The sequence below is a fragment of the Pituophis catenifer genome, unplaced genomic scaffold (genome assembly GCF_029215685.1).
Source record: "Pituophis catenifer annectens isolate HBS135680 unplaced genomic scaffold, rPitCat1.0.hap2 SCAF_14, whole genome shotgun sequence".
Classification (NCBI taxonomy): Eukaryota; Metazoa; Chordata; class Lepidosauria; order Squamata; family Colubridae; genus Pituophis; species Pituophis catenifer.
Window position 1 is genome coordinate 14975389 of NW_027256894.1, and position 27534 is coordinate 15002922.

General features: G+C 42.9%; 1 protein-coding gene across 1 annotated transcript in view; it reads right to left on the minus strand.

The window, feature by feature from the left end:
• Window positions 1-27534, minus strand: part of ADAMTSL3 (ADAMTS like 3) — a 171168-nt gene that overhangs the window by 16511 nt on the left and 127123 nt on the right. Inside the window, 9 exon segments of the mRNA XM_070953816.1 lie at window positions 2081-3158; window positions 8989-9142; window positions 10015-10194; window positions 13049-13241; window positions 13466-13595; window positions 17156-17445; window positions 23894-23978; window positions 24862-25009; window positions 26654-26858. Coding sequence (XP_070809917.1) covers window positions 2081-3158; window positions 8989-9142; window positions 10015-10194; window positions 13049-13241; window positions 13466-13595; window positions 17156-17445; window positions 23894-23978; window positions 24862-25009; window positions 26654-26858 — 2463 coding nt within the window.

The following is a 27534-nucleotide window of genomic DNA, read 5'->3' on the forward strand; positions in this document are numbered from 1 at the left end:
GGCAAAAAGGTTAGCCATCACTGCGTTAGAACCTGCTGGATTTCAACCCTGAGTCTAACCTGGCAGAAGGGTTTAGGTTTCTGCAGACTTTCAAAGTCAATTATTACCCTATTGTTAGTCTCAACTTTGATGTCTGGTGGTGACATGGATTTCTCTATGTGCTGTTGTTGTTTTAGCGAGAATGCTGTGAAACGGCTTGTTAGCGACTTCTTTGAAAACACTATCCTAGCAATATCCCAATGCTATTATAACTTAACACAAATATGTGTATTATTATTAGAACTATATAAGTTTGCAAAATGTAACGAATATGATTAATATTTTATTTGGATTAAAAGGAATGATGCTCAGAATATGGCGACTGGCATAAAAATAACATATTGAAATACTGAATAACTAAATAATGAAAGATTATAACTTAACATAAATATGTGTATTATTGCTAGAACTAGATAAGCTTGTCAAACGTAGTAAATATGATGAACATTATTTTATTTGTACTAAAATGTATGACACTCAGGTGCCACATGGTTCACACATTGATATGTTTGTAAAAAAAAATAATAATAAAAAAAAACTTGAAAGAAAAAGAAAAGAAATGAAAATGCTATGCTGGTTTCCCAATCTATGCTCTACCACTGGAATTTCTTAGCGATTTGCCCATCCCAGCACCTTTGAAATCAGTCAATGTCAGCTTAGAGACTCCCATATATAAACAAAGGATTCACAACAGTGAGTGCTAAATAAACAATACGTCAAATTAATCAATCCCGCAACAATTGGGAGTAAGCTTTCCAAGTGCGACACAGAGATACTTGCTTGTAAGACGTAGTTTATGATGTAGTTTATTTGGTATGTTCATCAGCGCTGAAGTGTAAATATAAGCCCTTAGTATCTTTATGTGCCTTCTCTTAAAATATACCCTTATGCCTTTTAAGCCAGCCAGAAAACACTGCATGCCACATATTTGGCAGACCAGCAATTACTAGAAACATCTGGGAATGCTGCAATAAAGTCAACTTGACCTATTTAATATTCAGTGTCCAAAAAATATTTGTCTTTGATTTACAAGTGAGGCATGGGTGGTATTCAGTTGAAATATAGGTTTAGGGGAGGGCTAAAAGAAAGCCAGAAAGACAAAAGGGAATTTCATAATAAGAAGAGAAGGGGGGAAAAAATGGTAAAGGAATCCCTGCGGAATTTATTCCGCTAGTCATTGCCACTATAGGGGGTAGCGTGCATCTCTGTTTCAAGGCCATTGACCCAGTGCTGTCTGAAGACATTTCCAAAGTCATGTGGCCATCATGACCTCACAGAGGGCTGTTACCTTCCCACCAAAGTGGTACCTCTTTATCTACACGCATTTGCACGCTTTCAAACTGCTAGGTTGGCAGGAGCTGGGGTGAGGACGGGAGCTCACCCCGTCGTGTAGCGCTTGGGTCTCGAACCTGAGTTGCCGGCTTTTCAGCTGACAAATCCAGCAGTCTTAACCACTGAGCCACCGTGCTTCCCCAATAAGAGGAGAAGTAAAGGGAAAATCAATTCTACCCCAGAGGTGAAATTCAAAATTTTTCCCTACCGGTTCTGTGGGCGTGGCTTGATGGGCGTGGCAGGGGAAGGATATTGCAAAATCCCCATTCCCTCCCCACTCCTGGGGGAAGGATATTGCAAAATCCCCATTCCCTCCCCACTCCTGAGGGAAGGATATTGCAAAATCTGCATTCCCATCCCACTCTGGGGCAAGCCAGAGGTGGTATTTGCCGGTTCTCCGAACTATTCAAAATTTCCGCTACAGGTTCTCCAGAACCTGTTAGAACCTGCTGGATTTCACCCCTGTTCTGCCCATAACTAAGCATCCTAAACGAGAAAAGATCGATCCAAGACATAATATGGGAGTTTAAGATGGCTCCTAAAATTGCTTTAAAGGCCTTGAAGCTTAAAGGCAAAATGCAAAGTTTACAATTTAAGAAGGATTTTCACAAAGATCCTGTTATGTCTACAATATAATCGCATATTATGTGATATAATAAAAATCATTTAGGCGAGCGCAGAATATGCTGAAATATTTAATGTTACTTACTTCTCAACAGGCTTCAATGGCATTCCATCTTTGGTCCAAGTATATTTAAGATTGCTAACTCCGGCAGTTGTACAGAGCAAATTTATTGTGCTGACATTCTTGGTTAAAAGAAAAGTACCTTCAATTTGCAAGGTTACAGTTTCATTTGAATAAACCTCTGGCTCTTCCTGCGTCTTGACAATAATGGTTCCTTTTGAGTTTCTCGCTACCGGGGTGCCTACAGTTTTTGTGCTGAGATTATCCGTCACTCTTTGGGATTTGTCCAATTTCCTGGCAGGGAACTTCTCGTTTTCAGATTCTTTCTGCTTTTCACGAGCGGACTGAGACGGTTTCGCTAACTCAGCAATCAGCTGATAGACAAACCGAGAAGCCAAATCATTGCTGATTTCTCCAACTTCAATAAGGTGGCTCAAATTCTTGATCAGCCCATCGAAGTGGTCCGTATCCATACTGTAAGCGTTCGGTAAAGCCACGGTGTTGAGTCGCTGAGTGGTGAATTCGTGAGCTTCATGTCCTTCTTCTGAATTCGCCCTCTGAGTTTTCAGACGTTCTAAGGCAGGCTGGTCGTTCACTTGTTCGTCGCGCAGATATTGTTGACTCTTCTGGCTCCACCACAACTGCCACATCTGATTTATCTGGTGCCATTTCGCTCCAAAGCTGTTGGATTCGTTGTGGTCTGTGGTCTCGCCTGCCTCTTTTCTGCTGGTGGCAGGTTCCAGTAGCCTGTTGCTTGTGCCAATGAGCTTAAGAACAAAGATCTCCTGGGCAGATCCTGCCACACACTTATACACGCCAATATCCGAAGCTTCAAGGTTACTGATCTTGAGAGACCCTGATTTGGTGACGCCAAAACGTTTAGAAATCTGGAGTGGCTGCCCATCTTTTTCCCACTGGATAAGCATCTTCTGGAATCTCCGAACGGGGCACCTGATGATGACAGATGTTTCGGGAAATAAATAAGCTCGGCTCCCAACAGTGAAATTAATGCGTTTCTCTTGCCTTGTCTGAATATAGACTTTATGGATACCGAGTATCTGTGGCTTGTCAAAAAGTCTTGATTTCTTTTCTTCTTTTAGATCTGAAATTGCAAAGGTATATTGAGAACAGGTCTATGTTTTCATCATTGTTTTTTGCATTTTTTCACTGTGTCATTTATTCTTCTTTAAAGGCTGGAAACTCAGTTTACCTATGATCTGACCTAGGCTTCCTTAGAAAGTAAACAGCACAAACTTAGTCCCGGCAAACCTCTTTAATTGATACGGCTGTAAATTACTGTCATTTACAGTCCACAAGGCTTGATAAACAGTCTTTCAGAGGGAGATTATCAACACCCACCTATCTCACGTGGAACACTGCCAAAGAGCTAATTTCCAGACGCAGGGCAAGGCCAAACTTGGCACAGAGTCACAAACAGAATTTTCAAATCTTGAATCGGCCAGATGAAGTAATTGCTTCCTGCAAAAGCTCACGTCCCATTCGCTTCTCTTTTATGTCTTATGGGAGGGGGCAATCATCTCTAAGCCTTACTCCCAAGTCGACCCTGTTTCCTTAATTGTTCCTGTCTCCTGGTAGCTCTGCACATGCGCACACTGGGAACAGGCTCACGCTGTTCTTCTGCCTCACTGATGTCAGATTCCGGAGACTCCGGAGGCAGCAAAGAACTATCAAATGACCTTGACCCTTTCTCTGCTTCCAACTCAGAGCCATCATCCGAGCCTTCCCCAGACTCCAGGACTGGCCCACGTTCCTCCCCAGCCTCCTCAATGTCTGAATCTGTTGCCAGCTCTGCTGACTGCTGGCGGGCCACAAGAACCTAGAAGTGTTTCAGACCAACTTTTATTGGGGTGGATTCTAGAGAGCTGAGCTTGGGATGCTAATATTCTAATTTCAAATTGTTGGGGGAGGGTCAATCAGCCTTTAAAGTGAGCAATGCACCAGTGAAGTGGCAATTTAGCAGGTTAGCTAGAAAGAATCCTAATGCAGGTAGTCCTTGACTTGTGACCACAATTGAGCCCAAAATTGCTGTTGTTAAGCGAGACTTTTGTTCAGTGAATTTTGCCCCATTCTATGACCTTTCTTGCCACAGCTGTTAAGTGAATCGCTGCAGCCGATAAGTTACTAACCTGGCTGTGGAACGAATCTCCCTTCCCCATTGGCTTTACTTGTCCTTGGAACACAGCAATGGTCATAAATATGAACCAGTTGCCAAGCCACTGGATTTTTGATCACATGATCATGGGGATGCTGCAGAGGTCGTAACTGTGAAAAATGCTCACATTTTTTTCAGCGCCATTGTTAACTTTGGACAGTCACTAAATGAACTGTGGTAAATTAAGGATTACCTGTACAGTACCCCAACTTCTACAACTGAAGAGAGAAAGGAGGGTTGCATACAGGAACATGATGAAACATGCATTTTCTTAATAACTGTCTTTGTGAAAATTAGGATCCCATGAACAAGTGTTCCAGGCCAGCCTCACTATATATGGGTAGCCAAGCACACTCGGTTGTGAGCTGCACCCTACAACCGGAGCTTAAACCAGCCAATGATAGTTGATACTTGATTCGGTTCATTGTGTATCTTGGCTGTAGGCAATGTTTAATATAAACCATCTTATATGACAGTTTCTTCAGGCCTCCTTCCCTTTTCAAAACATGTCTCTGAACCATCAGCATAAATATTCTTTTTCTGTTGCTTTTTTGGATTACCGATATATTCCTCATAACATACAACAGAACTTGACAAGGTTTCTTTTAACATCACTCTCCACCAAACAATCTGCTGATTGGACACACTGCCATGCAAATATCCATAATTAAATAAAAATTCAAATAGATATGCAGCTCAGAAATATTTCGTGAAATACTCAGCCAAGGACATTCCTGTAAGTCCATGGAGCTTCATTTAAAATATTTTTTTTGAACCTCAGGATCTTGGCATGTTCACCAGGCAATAAAGTCTCAAAAAGAAGTTTTGTGTTATGAACGTATCAATAATTATTTCAACTCTTCCTTTGTTGGCTGGATTGTTTTTAATACAATGTTGAGGAATGAAGCTAAGCACACAGCAATAGTCATTAAAACCAAATAAATGCTTCCATTGGGACTCTATGTTTCCTGCCAAACTAGTATTGCAACATATTCTTAGGGTCAATGTTCAGATTCTCAAACTGTCAATAGCAAACACTTCCTCTTATTTCTGAATCAGATCTTCTGCCTGATAAATAGCTCAGTGGAAATTTGTCTTACCATTTAAATTCCACAAATTGCTATAAGCTCAAACCCTGTTTGAAATCAATCAATCAATCAATCAATCAATCAGAATAGAGCTGGAAGGGATCTTGGAGATCTTCTAGGCCAACTGTCTGCTCAAGCAGGAGACACTATATCATTTCAGACATGTGACTGTCCAGTCTCTTCTTAAAAACCTCCAGTGATAAAGCACCCACAACTTCTGAAAGCAACTTCTGTTTCACTGATTAACTGTCCCCACTGTAAGGAACCTTAATTCCAGGTTGCTTCTCTCCTTGATTAGTTTCCATCCATTGTTTCTTGTCTTGCCTTCTGGTGCTTTGGAAAATACATTGACCCCCTCTTCTTTGGGGCAGCCCTTCTTTGGGACATGACTGCTATCATGTCACTCCTAGTCCTTCTTTTCTCTAGACTAGCCATAGCCAGAGTTTTGAATTGCCGAAACTTCTGGCAGCTGGTGGCAGCAGTAGCCTGCAATAATGGCTTAGGACCTGGTTACTTACGGGACCGCCTACTACCATCAATAGCCTCCCACCGACCAGTACGCTCCCACGGAGAGGGGCTCCTCCAGGTGCCGTCGGCCAAACAATGTCGGCTGTCGGCCCCTAGGGTGAGAGCCTTCTCTGTGGGGGCACCGACGATCTGGAACGAGCTCCCCCCGGAGATACGGAGGATTCCGGACCTGCGCACCTTCCGCCGCGAGCTGAAGACTTTTTTATTTCATCAAGCTGGCCTCGCCTAAATCTTCTCCCTTTTAAGTGCAAATTTTAAATTTTAATGTGTTCTAAAATATGGGTATTTTAAATTATGGGTATTAATTCAGCCAAATTTATTTAATTCATTTTATTCGATTTTAAATTTTGTATATGTATGTGTTTTATTTCATGGCTGTTCACCACCCTGAGTCCTTTGGGAGTAGGGCGGTATAGAAATTCAATAAAATAAATAAATAAATAATGCATTCTAACCATTGCGCCACCTTGGCTCTTAGTAGCTCACAACAGTATAACAACTGAGGTTAAGGAGGTGTTTCAGAAGAATAACTTCTCTTTTCTTTGCCTTTTCTATTTTCCTGGGCTGAGGACATGACTTATCATCCTCAGATTCTGGTTTCTCGTTCTCCAGCTGTGCAAACAGACATGGAATCCTTAAGAATTGCAGTCAGCTTCTGAAGGTGAGGTTATGCCCACCTTTTCGTTATGGCTTCAGATGACTCTATTCATGCTGAAACAAATTATCTTTGTACCACTCACCAGCTAAATTCACTGGGGGCTATCCAAGGTCCTGATTGATCCTTACAAGAATCCATAGTGATTACTGTATATTATTATGAGCTGACCTGGTCTAACATGATTTGTCGTGCTTTGATTTACTTTTAATTGATGTACTAGAGTTGCTTTAATTTCAACTTGCCAACAGCCTATTTTTCGACTGGCTACAAAATGGGGATAAGAAATATGTCCTCTGATAGGCTAAACTAATTATTATGGGATGAACAACATGGTTGGCTGTTAAATGATGATTGCTACTGCATCTTTGCAGTCAAAACACGGTGACCTCTTGACGTTTATGCCAATATCTTTATTTAATCTAAACCTAGAGTTCTCGTTCTCTTCATGCAATCAGAATAGTAGTCTCAGGGGCTGCCACAAAGAAGAGGGAGTCAAGCTATTCTCCAAAGCACCTGAGGGCAGGACAAGAAGCAAAGGATGGAAACTAATCAAGGAGAGAAGCAATCTAGAACTAAGGAGAAATTTCCTGACAATTAGAGCAATCAATCAGTGGAACAATTTGCCTCCAGAAGTTGTGAATGCTCCAACACTGGAAGTTTTTAAGAAGAGATTGGACAACTGTTTGACTGAAATGGTTTCCTGCCTGAGCAGGGGTTGGACTAGAAGACCTCCAAGGTCCCTTCCAACTCTGTTATCCTACTACTTACAATTGAGCCAAAAATGTCTGTTGCTAAGTGAAATGTTTGTTAAATGAATTTTGCCCCATTTTACGACTTCTCATGCCACTGTTAAGAGAATCACTGCAGTTCTTAAGTTAGTAACAGAGTGCTTAAATGAGTCTGGTTTCCCCACTGACTTTGCTTGTAAGACGGTCACAAAAGGAGATCACATGGCCCCAGGACATTGTAACTGTCATAAATATGAGTCAGTTGCCAATTTTGATTAAGTGCCCCAAAGAAGAGGGGGTCAACGTATTTTCCAAAGCACCAGAAGGCAAGACAAGAAACAATGGATGGAAACTAATCAATGATACTGCAACAGACATGGGCTCCTAAGTCACTTTTCTCAGTGCCGTCATAACTTTGAACGGTCACTAAATGAACTGTCATAAGTCAAGGACTGCCTGTATTTTTTTTAATTTTTTTTTTACTTCCGAAGACAGGGTCTTATTTTTGAGGAAACACAGTACTCTAAATCTAGTATAATCATACTTCCAAACCAAGGTATCCTTTTGTTTCCTCAACCATGGAGTCTTCAAATGCACCCTTTTTCCTTCATATAGCCCTAACTGAGAAAGCGAACAAGGTTTTTTGTCCGATTTTTATTGAGCAAGACAGAGAAGCAACACACCTGTCTTCGATCTATAATTTTCAGAGCAGAAGAATTGGTCAAAATAAAAACGGTGAACTGTATTTCTCGAAATAGAAAAGTCAACATGGAAAAACCCACATATCAAGATGGCCGCCCTCCAAGAATTGCTTTTAAAGAAAGGCAAGGGGAAAATCCCAACTGGGAAATTGCTGATTTATTTATTTTTTTATAAATGCAATTTGTCTCTTGAGTTAGCCTTTCACCGCAGGTAAAAAGAGCCAATGTTTAAAGCTAATCTAGAGGGAATTTGGGTGAATAGAGATGGGGGTTAGTTTTTCATCTTTTGTACTGCTTTCAGCAAAATGTTAAAGAGTCGTTTTGCCGAAAGAAGTACAAAAGATGGAAAGCTATCCAGGGGTGGGGCTGCTTGAGGTTTGCAGGGGTTCGAGAGAACCTCTAGCTAAAATTCTGTGCAGTTCAGAAAACCCCTCAAATCCCACTCCTGGCTGGCCCCACCCACCCCACCCCTCCCAGGAGTCCCCACGCAGTCTGTTTTGGATGCAGGTAAGTGCAGGACATACGCAAAGGCCTACCAGAAGTTCGGGAAATGGGCCTATTTCTGGCCTCCAGAGGGCCTCCGGAGCCTGGGGAGGCCGTTTTTGCCCTCCTGGAGGTTTGAGGAAAGCCTCCAGAGCCTGGGGAGGGCAAAAATGCCCTCCCCGGTGGTGCAGGAGGCTGACTAGGCCACACCCACCATGGCCACGCCCATCCAGCAACCGGGCAGAGAACCCCTTGCTAAAATTTTTGGAGCCCACCCCTGAAGCTATCCCACGGCAGAGGAACAATAGTTGCTGTGGAAAAATCAATACCAGTTCCACAAAGAAAAGTCTTCAAGGCTTTGTAGAAATTTCAGATCGTCGATGGAGACCTCTTACTTTGCCATTTCTTTTTTCCACAAATTAAGGGCACTTTGCAATCCTGGGATACTAGGAGATATGCCATGGATTCTTAATGGGAAGGTCTGGCCCGTGGGTTACATCTTGGGGTAAATGGAATGTTTTTGAAGCTGGGGACTTTTTCCCTTCGCAAACATGGTCAAAGAACATCACTTACCTCTGCAGGCATTCCTGTGGCAAGGCCTGACAAGCTGGGATGCTTGAAAGCCACTACACAGAGATCCATTTAATGCCAGATGTTGGCCTCTGGACGTGCGCTTTTGGCAGGTGGCTTTCCTTCTTTGTGTGCCAACCCCACAGCTTACAGAGCACTGCAGAAGGAAGGATGTGGATCAAAGGGTGCCAACTTTAAATAAAAACGAGGTAGCCCCCCACCTTGTTCTCAAAGCGCTATGCTTTCATTGGATCGACTTAGAGGGCACTGGATCAGGAATGAGGGGGGAGTGGCAACGGGAGAAGGGGAAGGGGGAAGGGAAGGAGAGAGGGGAAGGGAAAAGGAAAGGGGGAGGGAGGGTGGGAAGAAGGAAAGATAGGGGGAAGGGGAAAGAAAGAGGGGAAGGGAAAAGGAAATGGGAAGGGAAGGAGGGAGAGAGGGAGTGAGGAAGGACAGGGGAAGGGGAAAGAGAAGAAGAAGAGAGGGAAGAGAAAAGGAAATGGGAAGGGAGGGAGGGAGGACAGGGGGAAGGGGAAGGGGGAGGGGAAGAAGAGAGGGGAAGGAAAGAGAAAAGGGGGAGGGAGGGAAGAAGGAAGGAAGGAAGGAAGGAAGGAAGGAAGGAAGGAAAGAAAGAAAGAAAGAAAGAAAGAAAGAAAGAAAGAAAGAAAGAAAGAAGAAAGAAAGAAAGAAAGAAAGAAAGAAAGAAAGAAAGAAAGAAAGAAAGATGGGGAAGGGGAAGGAGAGAGAGGAAGGGAAAAGGAAAGGGGAAGGGAAATGGGAAGGGAGGGAGGGAGGGAGGGAGGAAGGAAGGAAGGAAGGAAAGACAGGGGGAAGGGGAAGGAGAGAGGGGAAGGGAAAAGGAAAGGGGAAAGGAAATGGGGAGGAAGGGAGGGAAGGGGAGGGGGAAGGGAAAGAGGAGGAGGAAAGGGAAGGAGGGAATTGAGAAAGGAAGGGGGGAAAGGGAGAGGGGAGGGAGAGGAGAGGCATAAATAGTTTTTTTTTAAAGCACTCTTATTTTAATCTACACACCCTAGACCACGGTCCCACCAACAGCTGAGGAGGGCAGTCTATTTTTGCGCAGGCTCTGGAACTGGGCAATCTAACTTCAGGGCACTTCTCATGACTGAGTTTCAGAACGCTTCCATCCATCAACAGCTGCTGGCAGGTCACCTTGCGATTCTGGGTGCCACCTCCACAAGTCTGGGAGCACTAAGAAAAAGAATGGGAGCCATCAATACCTCAGACCCGGGCCTCCTTTCCCTTGTACAGATGAGACAGCCTGGAGCTCACGCCCAGAGCATTGCCATCGTTTTCCTTAGGCCAGGCTTACGTTGGAGCCAAATAGTATTTGCTTCACGTTGTAACTTTCGTTACACAGGTAGAGGATCTCATGAGTAAAGACCCTGCAACATACTTTTTAAAAAACATCTTACAGAAATATTGTCTCAGTACCACCTGTCTAATATTTATTTATTTTTTTAATTTGTATACCACCCTTCTCCAACAGGACTCAGGGCGGTGAAGTTTTATATTGTGTGGGCTCAGAGGCTAAGCAGGATCTGATCTGGTTAGTACTTGGAAGGGAGACCAGGGTGACACTCCTAGGCTACAGGCTAAATTGTGAAGTCCAACATTCTGGCAAATGCAGTGGGAAACCTTTCTTTCTTTCTTTCTTTCTTCCTTTTTTTTTTTACAAGTTTTATTGGTTTCCCCCCCTCCCCAATACACACCCACATATTTTTTGAAAAAGAATATTGACCATATCGTATCATATCATATATAATTCATCATATCCAAATATATTTTACTTAGTTACAGTTTCTGCCAAAGTGTTCTTTTTCCATATTTGTTAATCAAATCTTATTTTTTCTATTCTTATTTTTCTAAACAATATCTTCTTTCACCCTCAAATTCTATTTTTTCTATTCTTTTTTTAATTTTTTTTATTATTAAAATATAAACACAGATATAAAGACAATACAATACAATACAATACAAAGACAAAAAACCCACCACCTACAAACCCACCTAAATTTTACATATATGTTTTTGTCATCAACAGAATATATGTCATTGAGCTTATATAGTTTAATAAAGAGTAATTATTAAATGTCTAATTCCAATGTTATAACTTTTCACTACAAATTTACATTTTTTATGGGTTCATCTCCTTATGCAAGTCTTTACCCTAATTTCTGTCCTCTACATTTTTGCTGACAAGACTACTGTTCGCGCAAAACTGGAAATCAGACCAACTCCCATCCAAAGACAAAATCGTTGCAAAGATAACAGAGTGTGCTGAAATGGACAGATTGACGCTGGAACTCCAGGAAAAGGAAGAAAGCGAATACTATCTTGTATGGCACCAATGGTATCAATGGCTGGAAAGGAAAATCTATTTTTTCTATTCTTAATCATATGCATTCTCCTTAATTTTATTTTTTATTAATTCAATCTTTATCTTAATATATTTAAATGTGTTCGGGGAGGCCTTTCTTCCATTTCATCTTTTTTGTTTTACAGCAGTCTTTCTTCTCTTTCTCTTCCTCTCCCTCCCTTCTTTTGTCCTTCCTCCCTTCTTCTTCCCTCCTCTCCTATTTCTTCTCTACTTCCCCTTCCTTTCTCCTCCTTCTCCTTTCCTCCCCCCTATCTAACCTTCCCTCCTACTCTTATTCCCCTTTCCTTTCTTCTTCTCCTCTTCCCTTTCTTCTGTTCCTCTCTCTCCTTCTCCCTTCCTTCAATCTCCCTACTACTTTCTTCCCCATCTAACCTTCCCTCCTACTCTTATTCCCCTTTCCTTTCTTCCACTCCTCTTCCCTTTCTTCTGTTCCTCTCTCTCCTTCTCCCTTCCTTCAATCTCCCTACTCCTTTCCTCCCCCTATCTAACCTTCCCTCCTACTCTTATTCTCCTTTCCTTTCTTCCTCTCCTCTTCCCTTTCTTCTGTTCCTCTCTCTCCTTCTCCCTTCCTTCAATCTCCCTACTCCTTTCCTCCCCCTATCTAACCTTCCCTCCTACTCTTATTCCCCTTTCCTTTCTTCCTCTCCTCTTCCCTTTCTTCTGTTCCTCTCTCTCCTTCTCCCTTCCTTCTATCTCCCTCCTCCTTTCCTCCCCCTATCTAACCTTCCCTCCTACTCTTATTCCCCTTTCCTTTCTTCCTCTCCTCTTCCCTTTTTTCTGTTCCTCTCTCTCCTTCTCCCTTCCTTCAATCTCCCTACTCCTTTTTCTATCTCTCTCTATTGCTGTATTCATTTTCAATTCAGTGCTTTTTTTCTATGGTGTCCAGGCATTCCCGTTTTTCTCTCCCTTTATTGCATATATTCTTCAAAATATTTTAAAATTCTTACCATTATGTTTCAACTTGTTTCAAACCACTTTCATACCAGTAATTCTGACCCTAAAACTCCATGGACAATCCACAAAGTCTCCAGGAGCCAAGCTTGACTTAAGGGCATATTTTCCCAGAAAAACCAAGAAAGCTCTTCTGTTCTGACAATTTCCAGGCAACTACAGCCTCATAAGTTTTTATTTTAGCAAAACCAACTGATTATTTCTCATCTTATAACTTAAGGCCTCCTCTTCTTTATTAATTCCCACTCGTGTGATAAAATATAACATGGTATGGATTACTTCTCACCAGATATTATCCATCTTCGCTGGTTAGTACTTGCATGGGAGATTATTAGAAAACGTCTGGGCTATAAAACTTAAAAAACCCACTATTTTCTGCCAAGAAAGCTCTTTAGAAGTGGCCATGAAGTCACCAGGAGCTGCTGAGTTCAGCTCTAGAGAGCCATTTACAGCAACGCTATGACAGAGAGAAGGCTTCGGGACTAGTATCTTACACACGCAAAAAAACCCTTCATCTACGCAATCCCATTGCTCATGGGAAGCAACTTTACTAGTGATTGTATATTCATATGAACCAGACTCAATAGTTACAACTTTCAGTCCAAAGTATTGGCAGAAGGGACAACCCAGAACATTGCACGATCAATGGCTTCTCATTAATCTAACTCAACTGGAGGTGTCTCCCAACCTTTGCGGTTGGCATGACCATCTTACCTGTTGCCATTCTTCAGCATGCCAAAGTGGGGGGCAGTCAAGTTGGTTGCATGCTTGTAAAGAATGAGGCTTTGGCTCTTTGCAACTCTCGAGTCCATCAGCAGACCCTCCAGATTTCTGACAATGCACCTCTCTTGTCTGGATGCCCACGCCACAAGTGGCAGTACATTGTCTCCAAGGTCCTACTTGCCATCTGTTCCAAGATATGATGACATCAGAGCCCTAAGCAAGCCACACCATCAAGTACAAGAGGAATGCTTTGTGAAAAGACCCCCCTACCCCACCCCACAGAGAGCAAAACAGAGGAATGAAAACAGTTGAGAATTCTTATTTTAGCCAAATGCTATGCACCACACAGGATATCTTCCACTAAGAAACTTTCATCGTTCATCTACAAAGGCATTAGCCACGTCCTACCTTGGGGGACAAAGCCTTGTATTGCACACATGGCTCATTGGCGGAGGTCTCTTCGAACTATCACACAGGCTATCATTGACGGTTTGCTTTGTCTCTTCATGTAAGCAAACAGCAATGGCTTCTTGCGTCCCTAGGTTTGTGAAAGAAATGAACAAGCTCAGATCTCTTACAACAGAGGAGTATAGGAAAATATTTCAATATATACGTTCTTCAGCCATAATTTATGTGAAGGTTTATACTTCCATGATACCCGCTCCAATTGCTTACTGGTTATTTGATGCTCAATTCTATTGTTCGTCTACTCTTCATTTAGACTCCCAAAACACTCAGCCAGATTTTGCCTACTGCAATGGAGAAATGGAGGTAGTGACAGATTTTATTTTCCTGGGCTCCAAGATCACCGCAGATGGGGACTGCAGCCAAGAAATTAAAAGACGCTTGCTCCTGGGGAGGAAAGCTATGGCAAAGCTAGACAGCAAACTAAAAAGCAGAGACATCACCCTGCCAACAAAAGTGCGTATAGACAAAGCTATGGTTCTCCCAGTTGCAATGGATGGCTGTGAAAGTTGGACCATAAGGAAGACTGAGCGCCAAAGCATTGAGGCCTTTGAACTCTGGTGCTGGAGAAGACTCCTGCCAGTCTCTAGAACCGGTCAGTCCTAGAGGAGATCAACCCTGACTGCTCTTTAGAAGGCCAGATCCTGAAGATGAAACTGAAATACTTTGGCCACCTAATGAGAAGGAAGGACTCAATGGAGAAGAGCCTAATGCTGGGAAAGACTGAGGGCAAAAGAAGAAGGGGACGACAGAGAACGAGGTGGCTGGATGGAATCACTGAAGCAGTAGGCGTGGACTCCAGAGGATGGTAGAGGACAGGAAGGCCTGGAGGAACGTTGTCCATGGGATTGCAATGGGTCGGACATGACTTTGCAACTAACAACAACAACAATAACAACGTAAGATCATTATTCCAAGAGCTGAAATCTGGAGCAATGGAAAGCAGGCCTTGGTTGCGTTCTGCACGACACCTTCCTAGTCTTTTGAAGAGTTCCATCACTTCCCAAGCCCACTCCCATGGTCTTTTCTCAAGGTTCAATGCACTCAGTTCCCTCCATTTATCCTTATAGGACCTACTGGCCAACCTTGCTCATTCTTCTCATCCTTCTCTGAGCCTATTCCAAATTTTTCTGAACCTTCTTAAATTTTGATAGCTAGATTTTTTTAAAAAATAAGAAAGGTAGAGTCTTCAGTAATGCATAGCCAGTTTTTTTGCATCCGGTGTTGGTCACCATATTAGAAAAAAGATGTTGAGACTTTGGAAAAAGTGCAAAGAAGAGCAACTAAGATGATTAAAGGCCTGGAGATATGAAGAACGGTTGCAGGATTTGGGTTTGGCTAGTGCAGAGAAAAAAAAAATGACTAGGGGGGACATGATAGCAGTATTCCAGTATTCCAGTGCCACAAAGAGGAAGGGATCGACTTATTTTCTAAAGCACCAGAAGGCAGGACAAGAAACAATGGATGGAAACTAATCAAGGAGAGAAGCAACCTGGAATTAAGGAGAAACTTCCTAACAGTGAGAACAATTAATCAGTAGAACAGCTTGCTGTCTGAAGCTGTGTTTGCTCCATCACTGGAGGCTTTGAGAAGAGACTGGACTCAAATAGTATAGGCAAGGGTGGGCTTCAAAAATTTTAGCAAGGGGTTCTCTGCCCGGTTGCTGAGTGGGCATGGTCATGGTGGGCGTGGCCCAGTCAGCCTCCTGCACCATGGGGTGGGGGCGTTTTTGCCTCCCCGGGCTCTGGAGGTTTTCCTTGAGCCTCTGAGAGGGCGAAAATGGCCTCCTCAGGCTCCAGAGGCCCTCTGGAGGCTGAAAACAAGCCTGTTTTCGGCCTTCCCAAACTTCTGGTAGGCCCATTTTTCGCTCTCCCCGAGCTTCTGCGTGCACCCTGTACTTCCCTGCACCCAAAACAGGCCACATGGGGACTCCTGGGAGGGGTGGGGAGGGGTGTGGTGAGCAGGGCCAGCCAGGAGTGGGATTTAGGGGTTCTCCGAACTGCACAGAATCTTAGCTAGAGGTTCTCGCGAACCCCCAGCAACCCCTGAGTATAGGGTTTTTTTGTGTGAGCAGGGGGTGAGACTAGAAGACGTCCAAGGTCCTTCCCAGCTCTTATTCTGATTGAATACCCTTGATTTCTAATAAAATGATACCTTTCTCAAACGAACGGAGCCAAGGGTCATTTCTTCTTAGGGGTTTTAAGTGACAGCAAGTCAGACAGATAGCTCTTATGGTCTTCCTATTGAACACCCTCATTTTCTGCTTTTACTTGCCCCTGGAGAAGAAGGACCGTTTTAAGTGATGGATCAGCTGCTGAAAAGAGGGGCACCTCCCTAAATGGCAATGCTCAAATCCCCAAATGCAGAACGCTGTCACGCTTCATCTCTCCGCGTTGCAAATCCGTCTAGCAAATGTTGGGCAGCGTCCATTTTATGGGGTGCAAAGATGCCTCGGAAGACTCATGCATATATGAGACTGGAAAACAAAGAAGTAACCCCCCTCTTCACTCCCCACCATCCCGGACTAAATGAAATAGAGCGAAAGTCACTCCGTGAATGAGCTTTCATTGGTATTAAGACGGTGCTGGAGAAACAACACATAATGCGATACGCAAGATTGAAAACGGTCACAGTTCAAGGAAGCTGTTTCCTTTCTTTCAAATGCATTTCCCCCTTGCGATTTTACAAGGGCTACAAATCTGATCTCGAGACAGCTTCATATTTCTCTATTTGTTAAAAGATTTGCAAGATTTCAAGCACCTTTGTCCTTTCCTAATAAAAACTAAAGAGCCTCGTTATTGGTAAAAGTGCGTTAGGCCTCAAAACCTCAAATTTCATCCCAGGCCTGTTTGTTTTCACCTGTAGGACGGCTAGACAATTATTGCCATAAATATTTCTCCTCCCAATTCATCAGGAAGGGTTTTCTCAACACTCCGTCGTTCCTAAAGAGGCCCAGTTTTTTTTATTTTTAGCTGACTCTATGGAAATTGCAGGAGTGGCAAATCTCCCCTCTAGAAGGTAACAGCGTAAAGTTGAGGACTTCCATGAATTAGTTAGAAACCAAGTAAGGGATTTTTATCCCTGGATATGAGCGATAGGTGACTTTTATAAGACCGTCTCAAGCAGTTCCATCTGTCTCCAATTCTTCAAAATGATATTACGTCATCACTGGATAGTATCCATGGCACACAAAGGAAAAAGAAAAAAAAAATCCAAGGTGTGATCTGGGGGAAATCATTTGGCAGGCACACCTTGCTTTTCAAAGGACACGGTGGCTCAGTGACTAAGATCCTGAGCTTGTCGATCGAAAGGTCGGCAGTTCAGCAGTTCGAATCCCCAGTGCCGCGTAACCGGGTGAGTTTCCATTACTTGTCTCAGCTGACTCGAGTGCCAGCTGCACAGGGTGCTGGCACAGCACCACACCAGCCTCCTCGCTGTCGGAATCAGCTACTAGCTGCACAGGCCGCTGACGGGCCACAATACTTAGGTATATATTTTTTTTAAAATTAAAAATTATATTAAAAAAGAAAACTTCAGCCATCCACTGCCTGGCAGCCGCTCCTGAAATCTGCATTGTTACCACTGCAATGGTCAATACGAGCACGAAACACGCAAAATATAAACCTGTAATACCTCCGAGGCACGTAGCTGAGCAGGGAGTGAAGCCGATGTATTCCCAGTCATAAAAAACATTACCAGCCTCTTCGGAGGGTGGGAAAGGTAAGGGGTACGGGACCGGATCTGCATGGCAGGGTTCCAGGTGGCAACTCCGCTCGCTCAATGGTTTGGGTTCTTCACACTCCTCGTCAGGCAGCTCCACCTCAGCCTGAGTAAACGTAAGATAAATGCGGCACTTGACATCACGCATCTGAGTACCGTGACCGCAAGAGGCACTGCAAGGGGACCAAGGCTCGGGGATAAACCTGCAACAAAACCACATCATAACATCCTTGGGTGTCTATGTGTAGCCAAACACCATCCAATTTCTTGTCCCTTTTTCTTGAGTCTTCTCTGGCTTTAAATTTAGCCTCCAGTCCTGATCATTCCCCCAAAGGTGCCTTTTTCCACAAGGTAACTGGGTCTCCCCTTCTCCTCCCTCTCCTTCCTCTTCCTTTTCCCCTCCCTCTCCTTCTCCTTCTCCCTCTCCTTCTCATTTTTCTTCCCCTCCCTCTCCCTCTCCGTCTCCTTTCCTTTCCACTTTTCCTTCCCCTCCCTCTCCTTCTCCCTATCCTTCCTCTCCCTCTCCTTCTCCCTCTCCTTCTCCCCCTCCCCCTTCTTCTCCCATTCCCTCTCCTTCTCCCACTCCCTCTCCTTCTCCCGCTCCCTCTCCTTCTCCCGCTCCTACTCCTTCTCCCACTCCCTCTCCTTCTCCCATTCCCTCCCCTTCTCCTTCTTCTTCTCCCACTCCCTCTCCTTCTCCCATTCCCGCTCTCTCTCCTTCTCCCTCTCCTTCCCCTCCCTCTCCTTCTCCCTCTCCTTCTCCCATTTCCTCTCCTTCTCCCTCTCCTTCTCCCACTCCCTCTCCTTTTCCTTCTCCCTCTCCTTCTCCCACTCCTTCTCCTCCCCTCCACCTCCCTCTCCTTCTCCTTCCCCTTCCTCTCCCTCTCCTCCTCCTTCCCCTCCCTCTCCCTCTCCTTCTCCTCCCCCTTCCCCCTTGTTGCTTTTTTTCCCCCTTTGAAAATGTTGTGCTTCTCATCCAAGAAGCTTCTTCAGTTCTGCTTCTGGGTTGAGAAAGAAAACATTTCCAAAGGAAAAGAAGAAAGTCCAATTGCCTTTTGGAAAAAGCCCCTTGAAATCTAGGACTTCAATGCATTCTCTTCGTGCAGCATGAAGAGACATTATACCTTCTGTTACCCCTCTCATTCCTGTTCACCCTTCCTGGCTAACCTAGAGAGGTAAGTTTAGCCCTAACAAACACGAGGTTTTCCCAAAGGTGCTTTTTTTCCCCTTTTCCCCCCAAGAGGCAACTGTACATTCTGGCTTTTTTTTGAAGACGTTTCGCTTCTCATCCAAGAAACTACAGAAGCTTCTTGGATGAGAAGCGAAACGTCTTCAAAGAAAAACCAGAAAGTCCAGTTGCCTCTTGAAAAAGCACCTTTGGGACAACCATGACCTGGATGACCGAGAATCTCCATAAACATGGGGCTCTTTGGAGTTAAAACTAACCCGACATCTCATGTACATTGTTGAAATTTAAAAGGTTGTTGCCTCCCTCTTTTTTTCCATCTCTGAGAAGGCTTTGACAAAATTCTGATTATATTTCAAAAGAGCTGGACGTTATCATGGCTAAACTCAATTAACCCATTAATATATATATATATATATATAGGGTTGTTATCTCACAATGGCCGGGAAGACATCCAAAATATGCAGATAATTGTAAGTTCAGATAAATGGAAAAGCTATTTACAAGAGGGCTCCATCCATCATTCCTTTCAGTGGCATTTTCATAAGAGGTTCTTCAAATAAATGGAAGTCACGTGGCAATAACTGCTTGGCAATTTCTGCACCTAAGTGCAGAAGAATGTTTGCAGGGCAGAGAGGAAGAACTTACTGTTGCCCTCAATATTCGGCACACAATAAATGGTCCATGCAGTCACTTTTGATGCAATCTAAAAACCAAATCGTGGGCTGAAGGCATCTGATGTAGCAACCTTGCTAAAGTTAGAAAGTATAATTCAAGAGAATACTTGAATTTCTAGTATTCTACTACACATATGGTATTATCTACCACACATATTATCTACCACACATATTATCACTCATTGGTAGCTAACATCTGGTGAAAAATCTTCAGATGTGAATCTACAGATGTGAATCTATGAAAGAAAACTGCCTAGCAACCTGTCAGAGTTCCGACAGATGCCCTAATTAAATCATGAGTCTCGAGCCAAGCTTCAAAAGAAATCCAGTTATTTAGTAGGAGCTTCATGTTGGCATGTTCCCAAGTGAAGCCAACTCTGACCCTATGTAATTTATGCTCCAATTATGGCCCTGTTTTCCCCCCCTCCCCCCAGGGTGTGTCATCAATCACATTCGCCAATGGAGCAATTTCGTAGGTTGTAGACATCACTCCCCTCGGCTGCTGTAGGTAACTCTGCTATACAGCCTTGAGAGAGATAAGCGTGGAATGTGCATCTGTCTTTGGCTGCTGTGCCATTTCACCAGTTTCCCATCCCCCCTGGCCTATGGCAACTCGAGAGCAAGCCAGGGATACTTTGCGAGTTGACACAACCTTGTTTCGGTGTCTTAAGTCTCATGGAAGACTTAATGCAACAAGTAAAGAACCAGTTTTGGGAGCAGCAGTGGAAGACAAAAGGAATGGCTTGTAATCCTCTAACGCTATCTACCCATGTAGCACATCTGTCTACCTGCAAAGTGTGAAAGCTTATCCTTCTTCAGTTAGTCAATGGCAAGGATTTCCATCGGCCTGCATCATATTTTGAACAGTATATATATTTCTGTACCTAACCATTCTAAGATCTAATGCTCTTTACATTTTCTTAGCTACAAGATGATGTCTCTGATCAACGCACACATTCATTTCAAAACAGCTGCACGAACGTTTTGTAAAACCCGAAATTTACAGTCGAAATCAGATAGCAGCACTCACTATTAACAAGCTCAGACAAATCATGTTTCATCAGCTGTCTAATGGGCTGTGCTAACATATGGCACCGTACAGCAATAGAACTTAAGACTTATATACCACTTTATATTGCTTTATTATAGCCCACTCTAAGCGGTTTACACAGAGTCAGCGTATTGCCCTTCATTTCAACGACCTCAGAAAGATGGAAGGCTGAGTCGACCTTGAACCAGGTCGGAATTGAACTGCTGGCAGTAGGAATGCAGTTAGCCTGCTATACTGCATTCTAACCACTGCACCATCACGACTTTGGGTATCATAGACAAGGGGTCACTGGGTACCCAAGTAGACTTGGAATGTCCTTTTCAAAGATCACACAGAAAAGAGAGAATGTCCAGCATCATTTTAGGTGAAGCCCCGGCTTGGATAGAAATTGAGGCATTTAATTCAATTTATTTTTAATGCTTATTTGTTGTAAACTATCCAGAACTTTTTGTTACAGCATGCAAATATTGTTAAAAATGCGTAACTGAAAAAAAAAAAAGGATGAGAAGACTTAAAAGAGTTTTGCTTAACTCAACCAAGAATAAGATTCTCTTGGCTTTTTGTCATCAAGAGTGCACCGCAATGCCTTAACCAACACAAATATTTGACAAAGCTTGAATTAAAAAAATAAATAAAGATGCATTGACAGCAGTTCAGAATTCACTCCATATACAGGCTGGTTAAGTAACTGAAGCGTATCCAAAAATAATGTATGATGAATTATTTTGTAGCTTTGCACTTTTTCTTTTTTGTTTCGAAATCCGGACCACAGAACAAAATCTTGCACAAAGAAACATGGACAAATTCTAAACTTTTTTCCTTGACCTAGTGGGCCAGGACTATAATCGAAACTGAATTTTTTCTCTTGCATACTTTAGTGTCTTGGATCTTGTCAGTGCAAATGTTAGTTAGTTTTTTTTTTTTTTTAAATTGAACATACCGGCAGCTTGCCACTGGCTAAATCATAGGATTTTTTTTCTGTTGGGATCTGCTATCAAATTCAAGACTTCTTAACGTGGAGCTTTGGCAAATCTATCAGCTTGCTTCCAGAGGTTGAGGGTACTCCATTACTGAAAGTTTTTAAGAAGGGATAAGACAGCCATTTCCCTGGAGTGGTATAGGCAGTGGTGGCAAACCTTTTTGCCGTTGTGTGCCAAAAGCGGGGGGGGGAACGCAGGGGGGTTGCATGCGTGTGTGCCCATACCCATAATGCAATGCCTCCTGCCCCCCCGCCCCTGTGCATGCGCACATGACCCCCTTCCATCCTTTTGAGGTAGGTAAAATGAGGACCCAGATTGTGGGGGCAATAAGCTGACTTTGTATAAAAAGGAACACCGCTTAGGGGGGCCCCGAAAGCCCTACTAAGCAGGTATATACAAAAGTATGAAGGCTATTGCTTAACGCATTGTAAGCCACCCTGAGTCTCCGGAGAAAGGGCGGCATATAAATCGGACCGATAAATAAATAAATAAATAAATAAAACATCAGGCCTATTTAGACTGGGGATATGGCATCTGAAGAGGTTTCAGAGAAATGGGGGGGTGGGGGGGTGGAAAGTGTAACAGATGTGCAACGTCCATCACTTCCAAGAAGTTAGCTAGCTCATGACCATGACCAAGAGAGTAAAAAAGCAGATCTATTTCGTAGGGGAAGAAAAGGGTTTGTTTGTTTTTTTTGAAAAACCGGAATATTATATATCTGGATATACCACAGCATTAATTTAATATTAACTGAAACTCAGGACTCCCTTCTAGTCATGGAGAAGGGGAAGAGGAGACAGATCCTGAGGATGTTTTCTAGTTAACCTCAATGAATCTTCATTACTTGGTGTAGGCATTAGCCCAGGTATGTGATCATTCTACCAAGCATATTATCACTCATTGGTAGTGAACATCTGGTGAAAATCTTCAGACATGAATCTACAGATCTGAATCTATGAATGAAAACATTTGAACCGGCTAAATGAAATCTGGAAACCCTATCACTTCCTCTTCCTTCTCTTCATCACAAGTCCATCAGCTCCTACCCTTGGCCTCTTTCATGATGCAGCCAAGATCTCTATTTATTTAAGCTTATTAAAAGAAAGGGGTGGGGGAAGGATGCCTGGAATATTTTTTATATATATATATAAAGGATTATTGAAAAGCCTGCTGTAAATAAAGAAGGCTCAAGAGAGAAAAGTTTACAATAATGATGGGTTTCAACTATCATCACATTCTACTAGTAAAAACCAGAAAGGTTAAACCTCCATTTTCCTTGGCTTAGCTTTACAAACAGTCTTCAAGATGAGGGGGGGAACTCGCTATTTTTCTAATTTAAATAATTTTTAAAAGACTTTAAAACACCCATTATATGAAATTCAGGACACATGCGTGGGCACATATACCAATCTCCAGGGGCCGTGGGATTTAACTTTTAATATATTATCTCGGCATATCTTTTCCTTTGTGAGTTTTCCAATATTGCTGCATTTATACGGTTCTCAAGCTATGACTGATAAAACCACAGACAGTTCGGATGAAAAGCTATGAAGCAGAAACTAGCTTTGATGCCCTGGAAACTGAACAAATCCCTGTCTTTTCATCATTAAACCGCTGATCCTTTTCCAGAAAGATACGTTATTGAATCCGATCCCAGAAGAGGATTCAGCGTGGATCTTGAGATGTTGCAGATCAATTGCAAAACAAGGGAAGTTAGATGCAGAGAAGCGCAGAAGGAAAGCTCAGCCTGACTTAAGACATGACTTCAATTACGTGAAGGATCTAAATCAGAGAATGCTTAAGTATCTCCAAGCCAAGAAAAACTTTCATAAAAAACATCAAACAGCTTTTAATTTTAGGAAGCTTCTCTTAATATTTAGACAAAGACAGCTTTCTGGCAATTCCCATGTGTTGGTTTGAATCCTACCTTCAGATCTATTCCCTACAATCAACCCCTAGAGATGTAGTTCCTGTACTTGATTGACTTAAGCCAGAGGTAAGGAACTCTGGTCCTTTGATGACTTGTGGACTTCAACTCCCAGAATTCCTGAGCCAGCCAAAAATTGCTGGCCCAGGAATTCTGGGAGTTGAAGTCCACAAGTCATCAAGCGGCCATAGGTCCCCACCTCTGACTTAAGCAAAACATCTAGCAATAAATTAATCAAAGGATGTTAGACCTAAACACAGTTAATGGAAGTTCTGAATCCAGTCTTTCCAGAGGCGGGAGAAAGGGAGAAAATGAATGAATGAATGAATGAATGAATGAATGAATGAATGAATGAATGAGTGAGTGAGTGGGTGGGTGGGTGGATGGATGGATGGATGGATGGATGGATGATTGGTTTGGATCACCAGAGATTTCCATAGAGGCATCACTATCATTCTTGTCTGCTCTTCCCTCTCCATGCAAAGTTCACCTCTCAATCTCTCAAGAGCTATTCTGGAACACGAGTCACCCATGCAAAATGCTTTCTGGCATGTAAATTCTTTGAATAGTCGGGAAGCCATTGTGACCCTTTTGAAACGAATAATTCAAACACATTTGGGCTGCCATGTTTTTGTTTGCCTTAATTAACTTAATTCTGCTGGGAAGAATCTGAGACTTGAGCTGCCACACCAGGCCCACCTCAAGAACATTCAAACGCCAGATGATTTGGCAGGAAATAGCAAACTTTACCAAGTCAGGAAAATGCATCAGGAGTTTAGTTTTCATATCAGAAAAAAAAAAAGAAAGAAAGAAAAAGAAAGCAAACTCACGTGGGTTCTTCAGACACGGTCCTGGTCTCTTCCATTTCATGGGCTTGCTTGAACCAAGGCACTCTGGCTTCAACAGGGTTTTTCTCTGGAAGAGGAAATGCACGCACATTGGTCAACCCTCAGACAGTACAAAGATGATGCAAGGGACAAAAGGCTAGTGTTGACTCTTGCAATGTCTACAGAAAGAAATAGAAATAGAATAACAGAGTTGGAAGGGACCTTGGAGGTCTTCTAGTCCAACCCCCTGCTTAGGTAGGAAACCCTACACCACTTCAGGCAAATGGTTATCCAACATCTTCTTCAAAACTTCCAGTGTTGGAGCATTCACAACTTCTGGAGACAAGTTGTTCTACTGATTGTGACACTAATTGTTCTGTCAGGAAATTTCTCCTTAGTTCTAGGTTGCTTCTCTCCTTGATTAGCTTCCACCCATTGCTTCTTGTCCTGCCCTCAGGTGCTTTGGAGAATAGCTTGACTCCCTCTTCTTTGGGGCAACCCCTGAGATATTGGAACACTGCTATCATGTCTCCCCTAGTCCTTCTTTTCATTAAACAAGACATACCCAGTTCCTGCAACCGTTCTTCATATCTTTTAGCCTCCAATCCCCTAATCATCTTTGTTACTCTCCTCTGCATTCTTTCTTTTTTACATTGTGGCGACCCAAACTGAATGCGCTATTCCAAGTGAGGCCTTACCAAGGCCTTATAAAGTGGTATTAACACTTCACGGGATCTTGATTGAAAAGGTGTAAAAGGATGAGGTTGTATCAGTTACTGACTTAAGAGAAAAGCTCTTCATTTCAAAGGCCATCATCATAAAGAGGACACAATTCCTTGATCAGATTGGAGTTGGAGTTAACTGTAGCGGTGACAATCTATTATGGAGTTTTTGTTTTCTCTTTACCTATTCGCAGTTGTATACATTTGATACAGTCAATCAGTGTCATTAAATAATGTTAATCCAGTTACCTTTGGGTTTATAACAAGGGACTGGTACGAGACACTCTTCCTTTATGTGGAGTTTTAGTTGAGGATTGCAACCCCCGGTATGTTCTCCACGATGATCAATACACAGAACCACTCGGTAGCGTAACCCTCGGCCGCAGGTCACAGTGCACTGTAGAAAGGGGCAGATCAGTCAAAAACTAAGGTGGCAAACAAACGTCACATGATTGCTATGCTGCCCTTTGTACCATCCATGGTGTCTGGGACTCCTAAATCTGGTCGTTAGAATCCCCCCCCCCCCATTTTTCTGATCAAGAAATTATAATCTTCCATCTGCAAGACCTAACTTGGTCAACCACTATCAAGATTGCCAGATTCCCAGCAACGGTTGCTAGGAGCAAAGGATCAGGGCCACACATAAAGTTGCAGTTGGGAAAGTTTAGCCTATACACAATCAACTAAAGCTCAGTACTAAACTGATGCCAGATAAGGATCAACAGAGTTCAAGGGGAAGTGGACCATTTGTGGCAATGTAAGAATTCTAGGCTGATGATGCACTTAACTCCACCGCCACCCCAGGTCTGCCTGCTCTTCTCCTACAACAGCTGGGTATTTTAAAATGGTTTGGGTTCTAACTAAGATTGCAGGGATCAAGAAAGCATAACTGCAGCATGTAGGGTTTTTTTTTAGGATAATAAATTATCCTATTTTTTTTTTTAGGATAATAAATTATCCTAAAAAAATTATCCTTAAAAAAATTATCCTAAATGTAGGAAGTTCTAAGCAAGGCAGTAGTGTTTTTGTTTGCAAAGTCAGTAGTATCAAGCTTGAGAAATTTGGTGATTACCTTTTGTATGGCTCCAGGATCTCTGATTATTACAGGTATTACATTATTTATTTGTCAGGTTTCGATGCTATCTCAAAATAAATGAATTTCCAAACTGCCGATCTTTGAGGAAATTTTCTCTTTATTGAGCATAGTGATCTGTCCCTGGCTCTTTCGCGGTCAGCACTGACCTTTGGTCCCCCCAAACCCTCCCTTTCCGATCCCCAATTCTCTGCATCTCATTGGCTATCTTCCAAGCCACTCTCCTCATCCCATCTCCGTCAGATCACAGGAATGTCCCCCCACTCTTCCCATCTCTGAGGACACAGAATCTTCAAAGGAATTAAGTAGGCAAAAGTTCAAGCTTCTCCTCTCCTTTCAATATGTCAGCGCTGGAACGCTGACATTATTGTTTTGTGTACTTTTCATTTTTAATGTTCGGACCTAGGCTTCCTTAGAAAGTATACAGCCTACTGTGGTAGGAATGGTCATAAAATGAGACAAAACTCACTTAATCATCGATCGTCTCCCTTAGCAACAGAAATGTTGGGCTCAATAGTGGTCGTAAGTCAAAGACTACCTGTCTTATGTTACACCCAAATATACCTTCTCTGCAGAGGTGTTATTCAGCTGGTTCAGTCCGGTTCGCCTGAATTGGTAGCGGAAATCATTGGGAAACGCCCCCCCCGCCCCCCACCCATCCGCACACCTGCCCGGGCTCTATGTCATCCTATTTTGCCATGTTTTTGAGGCCAGGCAGATGCGCAGAAAGTGCGCGCCCCAGCAAGACACATGAGTGGAAGACCAGGCACATGCGTGGGCAGGTGCTCACATTTGCGAACTGGTAGGGTTAATACCAGTTAATACCACCCCTGCTTCTCTGCAAGGAAGCTTTCATATAACGTGCCATCAATCATCTCAACCATTGGGTACATTTGAAAGTTTTGGGTATTTTGCCTCAAAAGAAATTTAAATGTTCTGCTTCCTTACCTGTGACCATTCCAGAGCTTTCCATTTAGGGCAATCATACAGGTTGCAAGCTTGCATGACTCTGGGCTTAGGAGCATACATACATTTCCACTCGTCTACTTGCAATATCTCTCCATGCATGGTCTCTTCCACGCAGACAAAACTTCTCCTCTGAATTCCTCCTCCGCACGAAACGGAGCAAGTGGTCCAAGGATTGTGCTCCCAGCTGTTTGAATGAAATAACAGCATCCCAAGAAGAAGAGTAAATTGAATTTCTATCTGGTTTTCAGATGCAAGTGATCATGAAAATTCTCCCTTGGCCGTTGAGACTTAAATATTTCCGTTTTAACCAATTGCAAATCTAAAGGGGCTGAAACAGGCTATTTTGATGATTCTGGACCCTGAGCTAAAAAAACAAACAAACCTTGTTTTTAAATTTTAGGCATTTCCCTGATAGTCCAAACAGTCTATTCTAGAGACAAAATGCTTAATTTTCAATTCGAATTAGAGCATTTTGAACACACAATGGTTGTGTTAAAAAGTGTACACCCTTAAGACTTAAAACCTTGGGTTAGTAAGACTTGCTACTGAATCCTAACAGCATAATTCAGTTTTCCTGGCAGTGGGCAGAGTCAGCCTGCAATACTGCGTTCTAACCACTGCACCATCATGGCTCAGTTTAATAAGTCCAAACCCAGGAGAAATGGAGCACAAAAAAACCCTATAAATCCACAAGGTACGTTCCAATAACCGCTCCCAACAATGTTAAAGGCAGGACGAGAATGTTCCCTGCCTGAAATGATTCATATAACTCTCCCTCCACCTTGGAATAAATTAATCACATCATTCTCAAACCGAACATGAAACCTGCAGCACGTTAGAGTGTTGACATGTCAACCAAG